At 40.2% G+C, this 20444-nt stretch overlaps 2 protein-coding genes and 1 pseudogene across 2 annotated transcripts; all 3 read left to right on the top strand.

The window, feature by feature from the left end:
• Window positions 1-13966: 13966 nt before the first annotated feature.
• Window positions 13967-15040, top strand: LOC108576567. Its single transcript, XM_017939580.1, has 2 exons — window positions 13967-14127; window positions 14812-15040. Exons 1-2 carry the CDS (start codon window positions 13967-13969, stop codon window positions 15038-15040), a joined length of 390 nt encoding a protein of 129 aa, XP_017795069.1.
• A 1666-nt stretch (window positions 15041-16706) lies between these two features.
• Window positions 16707-17457, top strand: LOC108576566 (annotated as a pseudogene).
• A 470-nt stretch (window positions 17458-17927) lies between these two features.
• LOC108576565 (piggyBac transposable element-derived protein 4-like) lies at window positions 17928-19319 on the top strand. Its single transcript, XM_017939579.1, has one exon. It carries the CDS (start codon window positions 17928-17930, stop codon window positions 19317-19319), a length of 1392 nt encoding a protein of 463 aa, XP_017795068.1.
• Window positions 19320-20444: the final 1125 nt, after the last annotated feature.

Raw genomic sequence — 20444 nt, 5'->3', positions numbered from 1 at the left:
CGGTGTGCGAAGTTTTATGAGGCTGTACGTGAGAAAAGCGTCTGCGCGCGTGCAGATTCAACGACAAGCGAACGTGTCTGGCCTCGCGTCAGCAAGCTTTACTGAGAGAAAATTTATTTTCCGGTTACAGCCACAACTTATCCGGGCGCTTTTACCTTTCCACAACCCTCCATTCAATTTCTGATCGTCTGCGGGATGGCTATGCGATCCCGTGTTCTCGTGTGGATTAAACTGACTATGTTCCCCGATCCGTAGCCCACTTCGAAAAATTTTCGTTGACCTCTTCTTTTCATGCTTCATCCTCTCGATTTATCACTTGAAACAGTAAAATTCTAGTATTTGAGGTAAACTTTTTGTGATCTACAGTTACTCCCATAAATATTTGCACACTAACAAAACAACCATTAGGCACAACGCAGACAAAAATATTCGTAATATTTCAAATATTTTTCTTTAATATTTCAAATATTTTTCTTTAATATTTCAAATATTTTTCTTTAATATTTCAAATATTTTTCTTTAATATTTCAAATATTTTATGAATATCTTTCCCTGCGTTGTGTTTAATGGTTGTTTTGTCAGTGCCCAAATATTTTCGGGAGTATATATTTTGAAATATTACGAATATGGACACTATGAATATTCAAAATATTCAGTTTCACCAAGTGTCTAAATATTTGTGTAACATAGTAATTGGACATAATTTCGATTACAATGCCATACACGGAAGTGGATTAAACTATCAATACGTAATCCTAAAATACAATAAATAACGCTTCGTAACGAAAAAGCATCAACCTAATTTTTTTATATTTAACCGAAATATCACTATGTGCATACATAGAAAGGTAAACTCATAGAGTCGGAATATTTTTGGGAGTATTATTGAGAATAAATAATTTTTACGTTTATACAGCATTGCTAATGATTTTTGAACGATGTTAAGAGGATCCAGTGATTTTTATGTTTAATGGTACTTTGTAAGGACTTTTTACATTGTATGTACCTTCTAAATGTATTCTCCGTAATATAAAGTGGGTTGTGAGTACTATTTGTCGCAAAGCAATCTTGAAAATAAATTTCAGATACACTTCGTTTCATATTTTTATAAGAATAAAATAGTGGAGGAAATGTTCGTGTAGACGAAGATTAGCTAAAATAATCATCAAACCACTGTTACCATACTAGAACTGATATGAAAATTAGATTTTTCCATTATGCGGAAAAAAGAACTTTTACAATTTAAATCTGTTTCTTTTCTATTGATATGTAGCATTCTTGTCATTTACAAATTCTTGCATATATAAATCTTTATTTTCGGCTCCACAGCCAAGAAATGTGGACTTGGTTTACATTTGCTTCTCTTATTTCATTCATTCTTCCCGCTCATTCCGTTCACTCATTCATTCGTTCTTTTTTCTTTTAACTAATTTAACTAATTTAATGTCTTTCAAATTAATATTCTTCAATTTTTCGTAGCAGTAAGGATTATTTAGCCCTCGAGGCGTATACCTGCCGCCTAACCCTCGAGATATACCAAATAAGTACATTTTTATTAGAAGGCCGTTAGCCGTTTCGTAGCGACAGTAACTTTATGATACCACGGCAATCGTAGTTCTTTTTGCCTTGCCTTTTATAAACTTGTTTTTTCGAGATAGAAGCTTCGTCCCTTTGTTCGGTAAATTTTCATACATATGGTCACCAGAGCCGAAGCGTTTCTTAAGGCTATTGTCTGCTACAATCATTGTTAGAGACATTCGGAATTTCCCCGTGCGTCACTCAAGGGTATGATCGGTACCTGAGAGTGACGAATGGTCTGGGGGGTGGCATTTTTGCTTAGTTTCTCCCCTTTAATTTTAACCAATAGGTAGTGTCAGCCACCCTTCCCCACCACTATCGAAACATGAATTCCACCTATCCGAGTGTCTCACCCCCGCGATGCGGTTTGTTCGGAGGCATCGACGGGATCTTTTTAAAAACGAAAAGTTAGTTAGACACAAGACATAGAAGCACGAACATTGAACGTTAAATAAATAGTACATTAGGTGTGATAGTCAAGGAAAATAAAATATAAGTTATACAGTCCACTAGAATTAAACTATTCGCACAAAGTTAGTTCGGTGTGCGAAGTACGAGTTGCGCTGTTGTACGCAACAGACAGAACGTACGCGACAGACGTAGCTATAGTCGAAAAACGAGTAAAGGCAAACGAAGGGTTATTTGAGAAATTCGATGCAGTGCAGTCACAAATAGAAATTCTAGTTTCGGGCACCGAGCATGAGGCAGATTACATGCACGAGCGAGACATTTTTGAGACCGCCATTTTCGGTACTCTGGCAAACGTAGAAAAATTCATTAATTCATCTCGTGATACTCAAGCATCCGCACCATCACCGACGGTCTCAGCCTCCGAATCCATCGCAAGACAGGTCACGCCACAATTGCCCACAATTGTGCTGCCGTCTTTCGATGGAAACTATAACGATTGGCTGCGTTTCAGGGACACGTTCGAATCATTAATTCACAGTAACTTCTCACTCTCAGATATTCAACAAGGTGTCAGCTAGAAGGGAGAGCAGAAAACCTATGCCACATTTTATGTTCGTCCGAAAATTGGTGGCACAATTGGTAGGCAATTTTCGTGGCGGAGCAGATTCAAAACCAGGAAGACCATCAACCTCCGATAAGGATGAAAGACTGAATGGAAAACTACATATACTGCGGCATTGCGAAAATGTGAAAAGTAAAGATTGTACTGTCTGTTCAAACAGAAAGATTAAGGGTGGAAGGCACCAAACCAATTATTTTTGTGACACATGCACTCGAAAACCTGGCCTACATGTTGGAGAGTGTTTCGAAAAGTATCACACGAAGGAAAATTATAAAACATAACTTTTATACAAAAACATCACTAGATGAGTATATTGAATAAAGATATATCTAAAGTTCACAAAACAATTACTAAATCTTGTCTATACATCCTAAACTTGCGTGTTATGTATCCCTGTTCTATCGACGGAAATTAATTCCGAGTAGTACGATACCCATCTCCAAACTTAATCCGAGCGCAAAGGGTTAAACTCCCGACCGATCCACTCACTTTCCTCAGATCCAACTGGCCTCGCACCTCTCACCCCCGGACATTTTTTGATCGGTGATGCCCTAACCGCATTGTCGCAGCCAAACTTTCTCGATACTAAGAAAAATAGACTAAATCGGTATCAGCTCACGCAGCAGATGGTGCAGCATTTCTGGAAGCGATGGCATCAGGAATACCTGCACGAACTACAGCAAAGGTATAAGTGGCAGGTGAAGTCATCACATGCTTTCAAAATCGGGGCCCTGGTCATCATCCGAGACGACAATGCTCCTCCACTACGATGGCGACTCGGAAGAATCACGGAGCTCCACCCAGGTGCTGACGGCGTGATTCGAGTCGTGTCTTTAAGGGTAAACGGCGGCAGTGCCAAGCGCCCCATCACCAGAATATGCCCATTACCAATAGACGAAGTGGGACCATGAACATTGTATTAGAATATGTTAGACCATGTATCATACTTTGTTTATCTTAGTTATAAGTTGCATTTTAATATTTATAGTATTCATAATAGACTCATTGTAAATACCACTCTCATCATCATAGTTATTAGTTCATATTATTGTAACTTCCGTAAATACTAAGCTTAAGTTTCTTGTTTTTACTGCATTCCGCTAGACTACTTTCATTATCTTGTTCCATTAGGTTATTCTATATTGTTTCGATAGTCTATCATTTGTATTGTATACATTATTATTTCGTATTGACTATGTTTATCATATCTTGTAGCATTTCTCTTGTTTTGTCGTTTCGTCAAATTAACTTGTGTTGTTTACCACAGTTCCTTATAATCATATATCATTAGTTAATTCGACCTCATTATTTTTAGTACTGCTACCTATTATAGCTTGTTAATTAAATTAACCCTATATTTCGCTGTTGAACGCATAAGCGTTCAAGGTGGGCGGAATGTTAAGGCGTATCCTGTAGCCGGATTTATGGCAGCGAGTCAAGTGGTCGCCGTCGCAGGCAAAAATCGCCTTTTCAAAACACCACAAGTGTTTATTGCGTTGCCTGCGACACTTAGTCCCTAGGACCAGACCCTGCCATAAATCCTGGAGTCTCTGAACGGAAAATAGAAAGTGGCCCACGACTTTTGCCAACGTCGATGGGCCACTTGACTTTAACAAAGCCTAGAAAAGCGGAGATTCCACAGGATTCCCACGCATCCGTCCACCGAACACTTTCTCCGGTCGTTGTCTACCCCACCCTAAGATAACGCGCTAAGGGCGAAATGGAGGGAGGTTGCGATGCACCGGAGTAAACTGATTGGTGATTTAGAAAAGGAAAAATCACCAATCAGGGTGGAAAACTATACGATGGAAAAAAATTTGTATTTTAAAGTTTTATTGGTTCTTGATAACGTTGGTTGCCACAGCAAGGAACTAGACCATCCAAATGTAAAAATTGTTTTCCTTCCTCCTAACTGCACGTCATTAATACAACCTTTGGATCAAGGAGTCATTCAAACTTTCAAAATGTACTACACACGCCGATTTTTCCAAACCATTTTCGACAGATTAGAAAATGATAAAAATAAAACTCTTATTCAAGCGTGGAAGGAATTCTCTATTTTAGATTGTATTAGAACCGTGTCATCAGCTTGCGCGGAAATTAAACCATCAACACTTAATTCATGTTGGAAACCTCTTCTGCCTCAAATGGTTCAAGTAAGAAATGATATTTCACTCCCAGTTGCAGAAATAGTAAACATCGCTTCTCGTTTAAGCGGCGAAGGATTTGCAATAAACCACTTCAGGAAGAAACCTTAGATGAGGAAGAATTGATGGAATTAGTTGATGCATCTACCTCAAATGCATTAGTAAACGAAAGTATGGAAAACGAATGGGTGCCAAATCTCAATTTATATGATGTGAAAAAAGGGCTAAATTTGGCTAAAGAATTATAACTTCATTTCGCTCAAACTGATCATTCAATGGTGCTCAGTGCAAAGTTTAAAAGAGAGTTAAGAAACTGCTTAGATCCGTATAGAGAGGTTTTAGTACAGTTAGAAAAAAAAGCTAAGATTGAAAATCAACATGAAGATTTGGTGGGAGAAAAGCCATAAGGCCGCAGAAAAAACAACTCCTGACTGTCCCTATGATGAAGAAGAGACTAAATTGGGCCGAAAAATATGCCCATTGGACAGTACAGGACTGGAAGAAGGTGTTGTTTTCAGACGAGACACACTTTTTAGTGCAGAGCCAGCGCTCAAAATTCGTTCGTAGGGGTGCGGATGAAAAACTCACTGCAGCTCATATTGTGCAGTCAGTGAAACATCCTATGAAGAAGATGTTCTGGGGCTGTTTTTCGCACTCGGGACCAGGCACTCTTGTTCCAGTAGAAGGCATGATGAACAGTGAGAAATATAAAGCAATGCTGGAAGAACATTTAGTTCGAGAGCTGGAGAAAGTCCAGGTCAACGACGACGCAATTTTTCAACAAGACTCAGCGCCATGCCATGTTTCCAAGTCTATGGTGAAATATTTCAAGGACAAGAAGATTACCATTCTGGACTGGCCTGGAAATTCACCAGATCTCAATCCAATTGAGAATCTGTGGGCCATTTGCAAGGTCCGATTACAAAAAATGGACTGTACCACAATTAAAATGGTAGAAGCAGTAATTCAGGTGTGGTTTCGAGACGAGACAGTTAAGAATAATTGTAAGAATCTAATCGATTCCATGCCAAGAAGAGTGCAGGCAGTCATTAAAGCGAAGGGGGGACATATTTCATATTAACTAGTAGTAAGAAAACTATGTATTGTATATTCACCTAACACTAGTTTTATTTCAAATACATGATATTTACCAGAAAACTCTCTGTGTTCACATTAATTCGCACAATACTGTACTTACGGTTTTGGTAGTAAATGAAACATACAGTCTGTCCCACAAGAGCGTATCGGCGATATCTGCGAAACCTGACACCTAATCAGAGTGAGATGAAAAGAATACAAACAAACGAAAACTTCTCTACTACGCGTTGTTGAATATCGTTCAGTTTCATTTGAAACATTGAAAAGAACAGAGCTTTCTAATATGAGTGCCGCGTACGCGAAACGGTTTGAAGCAGTATTCTTGTGTTGCCACCCAAAAGGGCCAAAATTGAGTTTCTCGAGTGCTGCTAAATACGTGGGTTGCCTTTTAAGTTTTTACAATCGAACAATAGGTGGCGTTAATGTGTTGTGGCACCACTGTATTTGTGAACATTGACGTTTGTTATTGCGAAGCCAGTGGCAATTTAGAAATTTACTGAGTAAGTTGTTGATAGTGAACGTTTAAAAGAAGCAAGTTTGTGCTAAAATGGAAATCACCCGTGAAGGCTTACGTTGGATGATTTTTTATGATTTTAAAAAAGGCCTTACTCAACAACAATGCATAGAATCGCTTCGTGCAACTTTTGGTAATGAAGCACCATCAGAGAAGACTGTTTACAATTGGTTTGCAGAATTTCGTCATGGTCGTGCGTCCGTCAGTGATGAATGTCGAGAAGGTCGGCCAAAATCGGTTGTCATTCCGAGAAACATCGATGCTGTGTGCAACATGATTAAAGAAGATCGGCATGTGACTTACAGACAGATAGAGGCGTCTCTTAGGATATCGCAGACTGCAATACAATCGATTTTGCATGAACATTTAGGTGTGAGAAAGATATGTTCCAGATGGATTCCGCATAATTTGACCGAAGCGCAAAAAAAGGGTCGTGTTGATTGGTGTCAGGAAATGTTGAAAAAATTCGACCGAGGACGTTCAAAATCCGTATACAACATTGTTACAGGAGACGAAACTTGGATATACTCGTATGAACCTGAAAGCAAACAACAGTCTACTGTTTGGGTGTTTAACGATGAACCCAATCCCACTAAAGTTGTTCGTTCACGGAGCACTTCCAAGAAAATGATCGCTTGTTTCTTCGGTTGTACTGGACACGTCGCAACCATTCCATTAGAGGATCGAAGAACTGTTAATGCCGAATGGTATACAACAATTTGTTTGCCAACGGTCTTCGATGAAATAAGGAAAAAGAAGAAAAAACGTCGCATCATTCTTCATCACGACAATGCCAGCTCCCATAAAGCACATCAAACAACTGAATATTTGAAGGAGAAAAACATCGAATTAATGTCTCATTGCCCGTATTCACCCGATTTATCGCCTAATGACTTTTTCTTGTTCCCCACTGTCAAACAAAAGATGCGCGGACAGCGATTTTCATCACCTCAAGAAGTCTTTCAAAACCATGTTTCTACGATATCAGCTTCAGAGTGGAAAAAATGTTTCCAGAATTGGTTTGAGCGTATGCAAAAATGCATAGACCTTAAAGGCGAATATTTCGAAAAGCAATAAAACACTTTGTTTCGAACTTGTTCGTTTCTGTTTCACTTTTTGTAAAAACTTAAAAGGCAACCCTCGTATATGCACAAGACGGTACAGTTTGTCAAGAAGTGGGTAAACCGATATAAGGAGACAAAAAATGTCGACGACTTCCCAAATCGGGGGTTAAAGCGGAAGACCGATACCTGACAAAACAAAATGATTCTCTGGCTTTTCGAGAAAAATCCGACTCTCTCATTACGGAAAGGTCAAGTATTTTTGGCTAAAAATGGTATAAATATCAGTACAATGACATTGAAACGACGTTTAGAGGAACTTGGTGTCAAGAGGCAGAGCACATTGTTGAAACCGTTGCTTTCAAAAAAGCACGTCGAAAATCGTCTGGCATGGGCTGATGAAAACAGAGATCGTGATTGGAGTAATGTAATATTCACTGATGAATCTTCGTTTTGGGGATGGTGTCCTATTAGGCGTGCTTGGTCTATCCATGGAAAACGGATGATTCAAAGAAGTGTGAAACACCCTATAAAAGTGCATGTTTGGGGTTGCTTTAACGCACGCGGTTTTGGGACTTTGTGCGCCTTCACAGACAATTTGAATGCACAAAAGATGGTGAAATTGTACCAAAGGGGACTTCTCACATCCGTGAAACGTTGGTTCAATCAAACCGAGGACCAATGGATATTGCAAGAAGACAACGACCCTAAACATCGAAGTCGCATCTGCACCTAATGGAAAGCGGAAAACGTCATCACCGTACTTCCTTGGCCATCGCAGTCCCCTGATGCAAACCCTATCGAAAATGTGTGGTCCCTAATGAAATACAAGCTGAGAGGAAGACGTATCACCAAAATAAGAACACTTGTACATCATATTCGGAAGATATGGAGGTCGCTACCAGTATCCTACGCTCAAAAGTTAGTCGAGAGTATGCCGAAACGATGTCAAGCTATAATTGCTAATGGAGGAGATTGGACACCCTACTAAGTAATAGCGTATGAGGTGTTTTAGATGTAGATTCGATTCATATAAATTCGTTTACAAATATAAAAATATCTACAGAAATATCGCCGACACTATCTTGTGGGACAGACTGTACGTATTGTAAACAGTAGAGGAATGCGTAATGCTTACCGTTTACTTCACTGAGAATAAACACTGCTTGAAGGACACTTTAATAGTTTGCAGGATAAGATAAACATGATAAGATTAGTATCGATAAATCGGTCAATCCGGCACGATGTATCCGTTTGAAGAGCAAGTCGATATGCTTCTTATTTATTATGGCGAATGCCAACAAAATTCTGTAAGGGCGAAAAACTTGTATGCTGAACGATATCCACATCGGTCTCAGCCTTCGCGTCAAACATTTAAAAATGTGTGTGATAAACTTAGGCAAACCGGTAGTTTAAGTGTTCGTAAAAGTGAACGCCAGAAACGAGTAATTAACGAAGAAATGGAAATCGGTGTGCTCGGAAGTGTATCTAGAAATCCTCATATTAGTTCGCGACAAATTGAACGCGAATCTGGCATTAGTAGGGGGAGCGTACTTCGCATTTTGCACCGTTACAAATTTCATCCGTACCATGTTAGTCTTCACCAAGAATTGCATGGGAACGACTTCATGAATCGCGTTGAGTTTTGTCAACCGATTTTTGAAAACCGATATTCATCAAAAAAAGGTGATGCTGTCTGTTTGGTGGGATTTCAAGGGAATCGCTTTTTTTTTAGCTTCCACCGAACAATACCACGATCAATTCTGAAGTGTACTGTCATCAACTGGACAAATTGAATGATTCACTAAAACAGAAAGGGCCAGAATTGATCAATAGAAAAGGTATAGAGTTCCACCAAGATAATGCGAGACCTCATACAAGTTTGGTAACTCGACAAAAACTTTTACAGCTACCACACCCACCATATTCGCCAGATCTGGCACCCTCGGATTATTACTTGTTCCGGTCTCTACAAAATTTTTTAGACGACAAAACCTTTACTTCAAATGAGGACGTTAAAAATCACTTGGATCAGTTTTTTGCCAGCAAAAATCAGAAGTTTTATGAGCGTGGAATCATGCTACTGCCAGAAAGATGGCAAAAGATATTGGACCAAAATGGAGAATATATAATTCAATAAAATATTTATACACTATAAGAAAATCGTCTTTCATTTTCACCAAAAAAAAACCAAATTACTTTCCGAACAACCCAATACATAAGCATAGCAAAACTAAATATATTTTCTTGGATTTTGACAAAAAATTTTGTTGCATTTAAATAAAGTTCTAGTTTTTATAACGCAAACGTTCAACATGTATCTTTTCTCAACTGCGCGGCACCAATACCTCTCGTCCGCGGCCGGGTAAATATCCCTTTTCCATCCTACATTACTTTCAAAAATTCCTTTTTCTCGTTTCAAAATGCACAAAATTCATAAAAGTTATACTATGTATAACGGTGGTACAACAATGTCGTCTGGGTAAATAAAGCTCCTTGCAAACCAGATAATCAACTGTTTGTTAAACATTGAAACGTTGCAGCAGCATCTTTCAAACCAAAAGGATTTTTTAACCTTCGCTTCAAAATTCTGCTAAAAGTCACATTTTCCTGCGGCACGGAACGTATTAAACAAGTACTTTATCAATTAGCACTTTCTAATTGGTCACCAAAGCGAACCCATCCCTTATTATCTGATCATATCGTTCAACTGTTAGTTATCAATGGCAAATCATTAATACTTATTACCTTGCAAGTCGGGTTGTTTCAGTACAATCCAAAGTCGTGAGTTGTATTGGCGAAATGGAAGGATACAATATATCAGTTTATAGTCATTCTTGTACCTGTCGATATATATATTATCCTTGTAAATGAGAGGGTATATGTATTGATTAACATTATGTATTATATCATGCGTGGTGTGTATTCTGCGTATGATGACCCTTGGCTCCTTTTAAGCTTTCTCTTGGAATGTGAAACGCATCTTCAGTTTATGCTACTAATTCTTCTATATTCGCGTTGTTTTTCTTCAATCTCTATATTCGTTTGCACTTTTTTTTCATCGAGTTGTAGTAATTAAGACGGCCGTAGTATGATATTATCGATCTTGAGTAATTGAGTTGCGTGTGTCTGGAATGCTGAAGTTGTCATAAACTCAAACGGTTCGATCATTAAGATTGGTATAATTTACTTCACTTCGTTACTGGTTGAACTGATTTGTAACTGAAGCTTTTTCTAGATAGACTGCTTTAATCGCAACAATTTCATTCTTGATACGTGTCTCTCACGTGCTCCCGGATTATCCACATTTATTCGAAATTGAGCTTCATTTAAGTAGGAATGTTTCGAAATAATCGAAACTCGATTAGCTTCGGCAATATATCAAAACGTCAGAACTCTAAGATTCCCTGTTGACTGACGAGCACCCAGTTCTCAACTCGGTCGCGAATCTTCGTTCGATAGCCCACAACTCTTATCGACGCTTTTCTTAAGTTTAATCAGATTTATTTCAGAGTCTAAGTTGACATTACGAGAACACTAGTTACATTACCGATATATTCTGGATCGAATTTATTCAAACTAGAATAGTTCTTCGAGAAAGCCTATTCCCTTTTCCTTCTTCTGCTTCTCTTTTGCTGTTTCGTTTTTTTTACACTCTTCTGAACGTATCTTTTTTTGTCTTCCTCTACGAGGCCTTGGACTCTCATTGATCAACACTTTTAGAATCTGATCAACACCTAGAACCACAATCTGGTTCACCAAGTCCGTTTCCCAGTTCACTTGAAAAAATAGAATACTATTTCGCCAACGTTCGTTCTAGCCTTGAATTTACAACATTCACACACAATAACGTTCAGATATTTTGTAATATTTTATATGGTTACAGCGAAATTTCGCAATTTTCCTTAACCTTGTGTATACGTCCTTTCTTGGTTAGTCACGAGAAAATTGTATGTTCTGTTATTTCATCGGGTGGGTTAAGTTCGATTTCGTTCGAATATACACTTCGGATAGTACTATAGGTAATATCATCAGATGATAAACATGTAACTTTATCTCATGAGGTGCGATCAGCCGTGATCACCCTAAAATCGGATGGAGGCGATGAAACTCAATTGATTAGCAATATTCGGCACTGAACGTGCATAAAACGAATGAAAAAGCTGAAATTCATTCTATTTGGCTAATGTCAGCAGTGATTGAGCTCAAAAGAAATTTCAAACCTGGTGTACAATGGATTGGCAATATTTCAGCACTCACCAATCGCAAGACATACGAAAACGATGACTTTCAATAGATTATCAGTGATCACTAACAATCCAGCTCAAAACAGACTAAATCGGTGATATTTATGCGATTTAGCAAAAGAAACCACGGATTGAATTCAAAGCAGGTGACAAACATGTAACTGATTTCATTAGGTGCGATCAGCAGGCGTTCGCGTTAATAATCAGTTGAGTGCGTTGAAAATCAATTGATTAACAATATGCAGCAAAAGACTTCCGTTTACAAAGGCTTCCCCCGTACTGTAATCCATGAAATTTCGTATTAATCTCTTTCTCTATCCAGAATGACTATAGTTGTTGATTCCTTCCTTGATGGACGTAGTTTACTATGTCTTCACCGGGCCTCTGGAAGATCACTCCTAGATTATTTCTGCAATCGTTCGTTGGTTTTACAAGGTTGAACGTATCTTTTAACTTGCTTCTAAGTCAAATGATTCTGAAACTTCCGATGGATGTGTTAAAGAGAATATAATTCCACATATACACTCATCCTGTGGAAAGCCCTGCGTGTGTTTCGATTTTCAGTAGGTTGACGATATGCACGAATCGAGCAGTTTTTCGGTAGATTGACGATATGCATGAACCGTGTAAATCACTTCACCTCCAGGCAATTTTCTTCACTTTACCAGCTTCGTGCTTGAGAGAATTTCTATATACATCTATAGTTCAGCAAACTAATTATAGAGATTCTCCTTCTGGTAATTTGTTCACGAACACTTCAAGCAGTTATGATTTAATTCATAAAAAAAAACTGAAGGTCATACGTTTCACCTGTTTGGAAAAATCTTAGAAGGATCCAATATACTGAACTATAAAATACAGTACGAAAAATAATATTTCGATAAATATCAATCAATACAGATGCCCTCTAAGTTTATAAGGAATCCGTTAAAAACAATACTGTCGCTATTAAACCATCAGTTTCTCCGTATAACTCACCACTTACGTGTCCACCAGATTACAATGACTTCTGAAGACGAACAACGAACGACGTTCTTTACAGCAAACAAGTATTAACAAAATGTAAAAGTATGCCGTTTGAATGCTCCTGCTACCGTTTACATCAGGCCTACAACGCGGTCCCACAAGATCGTAAAATTTTACTTTATTATGTGACTTTTAGCGATATTTTTCACAACTCGATTGCGCTCTAATAAAAAACATAAGAAATAAAGGAAGTTTTGTTACTTACAGCGGGTCAAACAAGTGTTCATATAGTGCATTAGTTTCACTTACATCTTTACTAGATAAATGAAAGCATATAAATTGCGCTTTAAAATAATATACATCATACGTTATTTATATTAATGCAACACATCTAAATTATTCTGTTTCCACAACATTATAGTCAAAAAAGTATCCATACAGTTACAGGTTTTGTCATTTAATAACGAGATTTCTTTGTTTCTATCAAATAGGTAGTCTTTTGTTATTACTAGCGGTTTAAGTTTAGGTATCCATTAGGTATTATAGTATAAACACGTTGAATTTAAAATGAGTAAAAAGACAAGAGAAACTACAGCGGAGGAGCGAAATTTAATAGTCAAACTACACAAAGAGGGAAATTCTCTTCGAAAAATAGGAAGCATAGTAAGCAAAAGTTTTGCCACTATTCGGTACATTATTAATAAATACAAAGAAACTCAGACCATAGTCAATTCATCACGTTTAGGTAGACCAAAAAAATTATCTGACCGCGATGAGAAGTTAGTACTGCGAATAATAAAACAGGATCCGTTTACTACTTCCACAGAAATAGCACAAGATTTGCAAGAAATGTCAAATATAGCTATTCATCCCGAAACAGTAAGAATTAGATTGAGAAAACATGGATACCACGCACGTGTTGCAAGAAAGAAGCCTTTCGTTAGTGCGAAAAATCGGCAACAACGATTGAACTTCGCAAAAAAGTACGTCTCGCCCAGTCGAGCCAAGTGACTGCGTAGTCTCTGCACGTCGGTCCGTCCGACAGTAGATTCAGTGAACAACCGAGCTCCTGCTCGAGTCCAGAACACAGAGTCTAAAACCGACGTTCAGACTCTGTTCCGTATCAACTCATTCCTTGCATACTACACCTAAGTATTAGCCTTAATTACTTGTAATCAAGTTCTTTATAATATATATATATACATATACAGGGTGCGCCATCTTTTATGTCGGTATGTAAACATTGAATAACTTTAACATTTATCAACCGATTGACTTGAATAAACATGTTTTTGAAACGTCAATTCAGTACAATTTTAACCATGAATCGTTTCACACCGAAACAACGCGCCGAAATAGTGACGCTGTACATTGAAAATAGTCGTTCAGTTGTGTTAACTCAACGTGCATATCGTCGAAAATATCGTGGCCAAGAACCACCGTCTGACAACACTATTCGTCGTTTGGTGTCGAATTTTGTTGAGCACGGGACAGTGGGAGATCGTCGACATGCCGTTCATCAACGCCCAAGACGTTCCAATGAACTGGTTGATGCGGTAAGAGAGAGTGTTGCCGAGAACCCATATGTGTCGTATCGTCACCGCGCTCAGTATTTTGGCGTCAGTGGAACCACCTTGAGACGCATTTTGAAGGATGATTAGCATTTATTTCCGTATAAAGTGCAATTGACTCAAAGAATATTGCCGACAGACCGTCCACGTCGCTTGGAATACGGCCAAACAGTCGCTCGAATGGTTGACGCTGAACCTGATTTTTGGAAGCAAATTTTGATGACTGACGAGGCCCATTTCACACTCTCTGGCGCCGTTAACAAGCAAAATTGCCGCATTTGGGGAACGGAGAATCCACACGAGATCCATGAAACACCATTGCATGGCCAAAAAGTGACTGCTTGGGCCGGCGTTTGCGCCAAAACCATCATTGGGCCATTTTTCTTCAGAGAAGGCGAAACAGTCGATGAGAATCGATATCGGTGGATGTTGGCTCATTATGTGTGCCCACAAATGTGTGAAAAAGGTCTGGACGGTTACTGGTTTCAACAAGACGGTGCGCCATGCCACACTGCAAATCAAACAATGCAGTTTCTGCAACGAAAATTCCCTGGACGTGTGGTGTCAAAAAATGGCGACATTGACTGGCCACCCAGATCTCCAGATTTGACCCCTCCGGACTTCTTTTTGTGGGGTTATTTGAAAAGCAAAGTGTACGCCAGCAAGCCTCAGACCATTGACGAGCTCAAGGCAAACATTCGTGCCGAAATCATCGCTATTCCGCCCGAGATGCTCGAAAAAGTGATGGAAAACGCAGCAAAAAGGGCACATTTTGCTTTGGACAATAAAGGCGGCCACTTGATTGATGTTGTATTCAAAAACTAGTCCAAATAAATTGTAAAGGACCAAATTAAATAAAAATACCTCATATATGGAAATCGGTTGTTTTTTTTTAAAGTTATTCAATAATCACATACCGACATAAAAGATGGCGCACCCTGTATAGATATACTCGCATATAGTATAGTATAGTATACTTCTTCGGTACCTATCCCAACTCAAGAGCTCATCACGATATCTCCCATATAATATTACGGAGGTGCAGACATAGCTGCACGGTCTAATTATTAAGGAGATATCCAGTATAATAGACAACACGGCGGAGCGGACATAGCCGCACGGTTTTGTCATTACACGCCGAGCACTCACGAGTTCATGCTTAGAACGCGACGCGCCGGTCGTAAATATCAACTTCGGAAGTTAATCCGTGAATACCACCGTCCGGCATCCAACGGACGTTTACCACTCGGGATCGAATCTCCACGATCCCTCGACAAGGGAGAAGTCACCAATAACATTCGCTGGAAACTGATAGCCATCGACGAGCCAAGTACCAGCGCACCAAGGCTGACGTCGGCATCGCCTCACGCAAAAACAGATAAGTAGACACAGAATTCCCGAGCAGACGCAGACGTTACTTGCTGCGTGGCCAAAAGGATTGATATCGTCGTAAAACCGTATCGCAGAGTAGAGTTACCACACGTGGAAGCTGACCTCGTTATCGGTGACGTAACAAATTGGTGACAACGGTGGGATACATTCAATCCCTGTGCCGTTATCTTATCTGCTTCCGGCGAGATTACAGCCGGCGAGCGAACGCCCGCCTTATCTTATCTGACCACATTCCAGAGCGCCACGCGCAACGTCTTTCCCGCGCGCGCCGTCTCCCCCACGCGCGCCGTCTCCCCCACGCGCATCGCGTACCCCCACTTCATTCGCCTCAGTACAAGCGCGGAGCGTAACGCTCAGTCTACCAGAAACCGCGCTTCAATACAGAGTTCTCCCAAGACTCTCCGGTACTTCGACTAGCACGCATTAGACTCCGAAAAGGAAAGTGACACTTGCATAGGTGGCACGCGTTGACTTGGTATTTGAACGTAAGCGCTTTTAACCAAGCGTTGTACAGGCATTCAATTACATGCGCAGTAATCCTTGCGTAATGGAAAGCGATTGTCATGGCGTGAAAAGGGTGAGTAACAGCGTTTAAGCAAACACCATATTGCACCGTCGCTAACTCTACGGATCTTTTAGAAGTGCAAAAGGCGAAGTCGTCGCGGCGGGAAAAAGGTTCAAGAAAGGAGACGGAAGGCAGTCACCAGGGAACTCGAGGCTGCAAGAGCGCATAATTCTGCGTCCAACCCAGCCCCGGTTCACGTGGATAAACCAACCGCTCCGGAACCGGAAATTATCGACATTAGCGATTCCGACACCGAAACGGTCATCGTCCCGCGACCACGTACACCCATCGAGGTCATAGACACGCGAACCGCGCTCAGTGTTTTTGATCACGTGAAAATACCGAACGACATATTAGGTTAAGTAAAAAGTTCTGAGCGTTTTTCGCTAGATGTCTTTAGTGAGCCATATCTCACGACGTACACATCGCATCGAGTCATAGTATACGGCGATTTCAAGGTGATATTACGCATCAAAAAAGTTCTTTGTCAGTTTTGTGTTCGGTGAAGCCAGTTGTGTGTTATAGCGTTCGAAAATGGAGGTAAAAAAAGAGAAAATTCGATACATTCTTCAGTACCACTACGACCAAGGTGAAAAGGCGGAGCAGGTGGCCAAAAAAGTTTGTGCTGTTTATGGACCCAATACAGTATCGAATGCAACAGCAAAGCGGTGGTTCCAACGATTCCGTTCTGGTAATATGGACGTCGAAGATGAGGCACGCTCTGGTAGGCCAATCGTCGAAAATGTGGATAAAATCATGGAAATCGTCGAGTCGGACCGGCACTTATTCCATTGCCCAGGAACTGAAGATTAGCCAGAAAACCGTTTGGAACCATTTGCATAAGGCTGGTCTCAAGAAGAAGCTCGATGTATGGGTGCCACATGAATTGACGCAAAAGAACCTTTTGGACCGAATTGATGCCTGCGATTCTTTGTTGAAACGTAACGAAATCGACCCATTTTTGAAGCAGATGGTGACTGACGATGAAAAATGGGTCACATATGAGAACAACAGCCGAAAAAGATCGTGGTCCAATCGCGGTGGGCCGGCCCAAACGATCGCCAAGCCTGGATTAACGGCCAAGAAGGTTTTTTTGTGTGTTTGGTGGGATTGGAAGGGAATCATCCACTATGAGCTGCTCCCATCGGGCCAAACACTCAATTCGGACCTCTATTGTCAACAACTGACCAGACTGAAGCAGGCGATCGACCAGAAGCGGCCAGAATTGGCCAATAGGAAGGGTGTTGTGTTCCATCAAGCAACGCCAGGCCGCACACATCTTTAACACGTTGCGTACCAAGCGTGATTACGTTTTGTTTCCTACCGGCCCAAGTTTTTATCTCGGCGCACTAGAACGATAGCGGAGAGATATGCGGGAAAACCAACAATGTAACTCGAGTAGATCCATGCATTGTCGATTATCTACATTTACAGTGCTATCGACCTATGTAATTGATACATTGTTTTGTTCCGAAATAATCTTATTGGTAAGTAGCTTATTTTGGATTTGGAAACGTTTATCGCATTCCCTGGAAAGCGATAAGCGTTTCGGTTAGAGCAGCGTGGTCCAAGCGTAGCGCAACGCGCTCGAGCCCTTCCCCCACTCGATCTACTCCGTTCCGCAGAACGTTGTCTTTCTATAGTTTACGCGACAATGTAGTCAAAAGAATCACATATACATCTTTCATGTATAGATTATTCAGTTGAAAAGCATACTTTTTCTGAAACGCACATCAGTAATTTTTTATCCCAAAAATGTTCATTGGACGGCGTGAAAGTACAATTGAAAGTGAGAGTAGTGATGAAAACGTTGTGAGTTTTAGAAGAAAAGTTAGAAATAGAATTTCGTCGAGTTCAAGCTCGGATACTGATGAATCATATGCAAGTGAAGATATTGAAGAATTACTAGAAGAACTGGCTTTAGACGAAGAAGAGAAATTGAACACAGCTGATAATTCATTGGAAAATATAAGGCAACAATCATTTCCGTTCACTGGAAAAAGTGGGCTTTTGTTGGATTTGCCGTCTGGCATTAGCCCCGGTGAAGTTCTTTCGCTATTCTTGAATGAAACAGTAATAAGTCTTTTAGTCACAGAAACTAATAGATATGCAGAGCAGAAATTACTTGAACATAAAACGACTGGTCACGCTGGACAAAATAAATGGAATCTCACCACTTCCGAAGAAATTAAAAAATTTATTGGATTGATGATTTGGATGGGTCTAGTACAAACACCGCTAAAGAAATGTTGGTCAACGGATCCTGTATACAATTTTTCATTGCCGCGCAGCACAATGTCCCGCAATCGATTTGAAGAACTGCTATCAAACTTGCATTTTGCTAACAATGAAACGATAGTACAAAATAACAAACTTGGAAAAGTTTTACCACTTGTAGACATATTGATGGTTAATTATCAGAAGGTTTTTTCACCAGGCAAAGACATTGTTGTCGACGAGACAATGGTTCCGTGGAGGGGACGACTAGTATTTCGGCAGTATATTCCAACAAAGTCACATAAGTACGGTGTAAAACTGTTCAAACTATGCTCCACCGAAGGATACACATGGTCTTCAAAAATATATTCTGGACGAGATACCAGCGGAAAAAGAAAAGTTGGCATAGCAGAGAGTGTCTGCACTGAACTTGCAGACAAATTATTGAACGAAGGACGTACTTTATTTGTTGATAATTTTTACACTAGTTATGAATTAGCACTTAAATTTTTAAATTCTAAGACGCATGTGGTTGGAACGGTACGGCGCAATAAAAAAAAAAAACCAAGTTGTGTAATGTATCCGTTGAAAAGAGGGGAAATGGTGGCACGAGAAGATCCAAATGGTATTGTAGTACTATTCGATACATTCTTCAGTACCACTACGACCAAGGTGAAAAGGCGGAGCAGGTGGCCAAAAAAGTTTGTGCTGTTTATGGACCCAATACAGTATCGAATGCAACAGCAAAGCGGTGGTTCCAACGATTCCGTTCTGGTAATATGGATGTTGAAGATGAGGCACGCTCTGGTAGGCCAATCGTCGAAAATGTGGATAAAATCATGGAAATCGTCGAGTCGGACCGAAAAGCGTCACCCATATATGGGTGACGCGGGCCCCACGGAAGCATGCCCGTCACCCAAGTACGGGTGACGCGGTACGCAACGTGTTAACACGTTGAATGCCACGCCAATTTTACGCAAAAGAACCTTTTGGACCGAATTGATGCCTGCGATTCTTTGTTGAAACGTAACGAAATCGACCCATTTTTGAAGCAGATGGTGACTGACGATGAAAAATGGGTCACATATGAGAACAACAGCCGAAAAAGATCGTGGTCCAATCGCGGTGGGCCGGCCCAAACGATCGCCAAGCCTGGATTAACGGCCAAGAAGGTTTTTTTGTGTGTTTGGTGGGATTGGAAGGGAATCATCCACTATGAGCTGCTCCCATCGGGCCAAACACTCAATTCGGACCTCTATTGTCAACAACTGACCAGACTGAAGCAGGCGATCGACCAGAAGCGGCCAGAATTGGCCAATAGGAAGGGTGTTGTGTTCCATCAAGCAACGCCAGGCCGCACACATCTTTAACACGTTGCGTACCAAGCGTGATTACGTTTTGTTTCCTACCGGCCCAAGTTTTTATCTCGGCGCACTAGAACGATAGCGGAGAGATATGCGGGTAAACCAACAATGTAACTCGAGTAGATCCATGCATTGTCGATTATCTACATTTACAGTGCTATCGACCTATGTAATTGATACATTGTTTTGTTCCGAAATAATCTTATTGGTAAGTAGCTTATTTTGGATTTGGAAACGTTTATCGCATTCCCTGGAAAGCGATAAGCGTTTCGGTTAGAGCAGCGTGGTCCAAGCGTAGCGCGACGCGCTCGAGCCCTTCCCCCACTCGATCTACTCCGTTCCGCAGAACGTTGTCTTTCTATAGTTTACGCGACAATGTAGTCAAAAGAATCACATATACATCTTTCATGTATAGATTATTCAGTTGAAAAGCATACTTTTTCTGAAACGCACATCAGTAATTTTTTATCCCAAAAATGTTCATTGGACGGCGTGAAAGTACAATTGAAAGTGAGAGTAGTGATGAAAACGTTGTGAGTTTTAGAAGAAAAGTTAGAAATAGAATTTCGTCGAGTTCAAGCTCGGATACTGATGAATCATATGCAAGTGAAGATATTGAAGAATTACTAGAAGAACTGGCTTTAGACGAAGAAGAGAAATTGAACACAGCTGATAATTCATTGGAAAATAT

This window comes from Habropoda laboriosa, unplaced genomic scaffold (genome assembly GCF_001263275.1).
Source record: "Habropoda laboriosa isolate 0110345459 unplaced genomic scaffold, ASM126327v1 scaffold426, whole genome shotgun sequence".
NCBI classification, from domain to species: Eukaryota; Metazoa; Arthropoda; class Insecta; order Hymenoptera; family Apidae; genus Habropoda; species Habropoda laboriosa.
The sequence above is the reverse complement of the archived record's forward strand: the minus strand, read 5'-3'. Positions and strand labels throughout refer to the sequence as shown.

Excerpts from the sequence above, each read along its gene's own strand:
- LOC108576567 (XM_017939580.1), top strand. The coding sequence starts at position 13,967 with ATGAATCGTTTCACACCGAAACAACGCGCCGAAATAGTGACGCTGTAC. Across the intron at positions 14,128-14,811 it reads TTGGTGTCGAATTTTGTTGA|ATCTCCAGATTTGACCCCTC; the intron begins GCACGGGACAGT and ends CTGGCCACCCAG.
- LOC108576565 (XM_017939579.1), top strand. The coding sequence starts at position 17,928 with ATGTTCATTGGACGGCGTGAAAGTACAATTGAAAGTGAGAGTAGTGAT.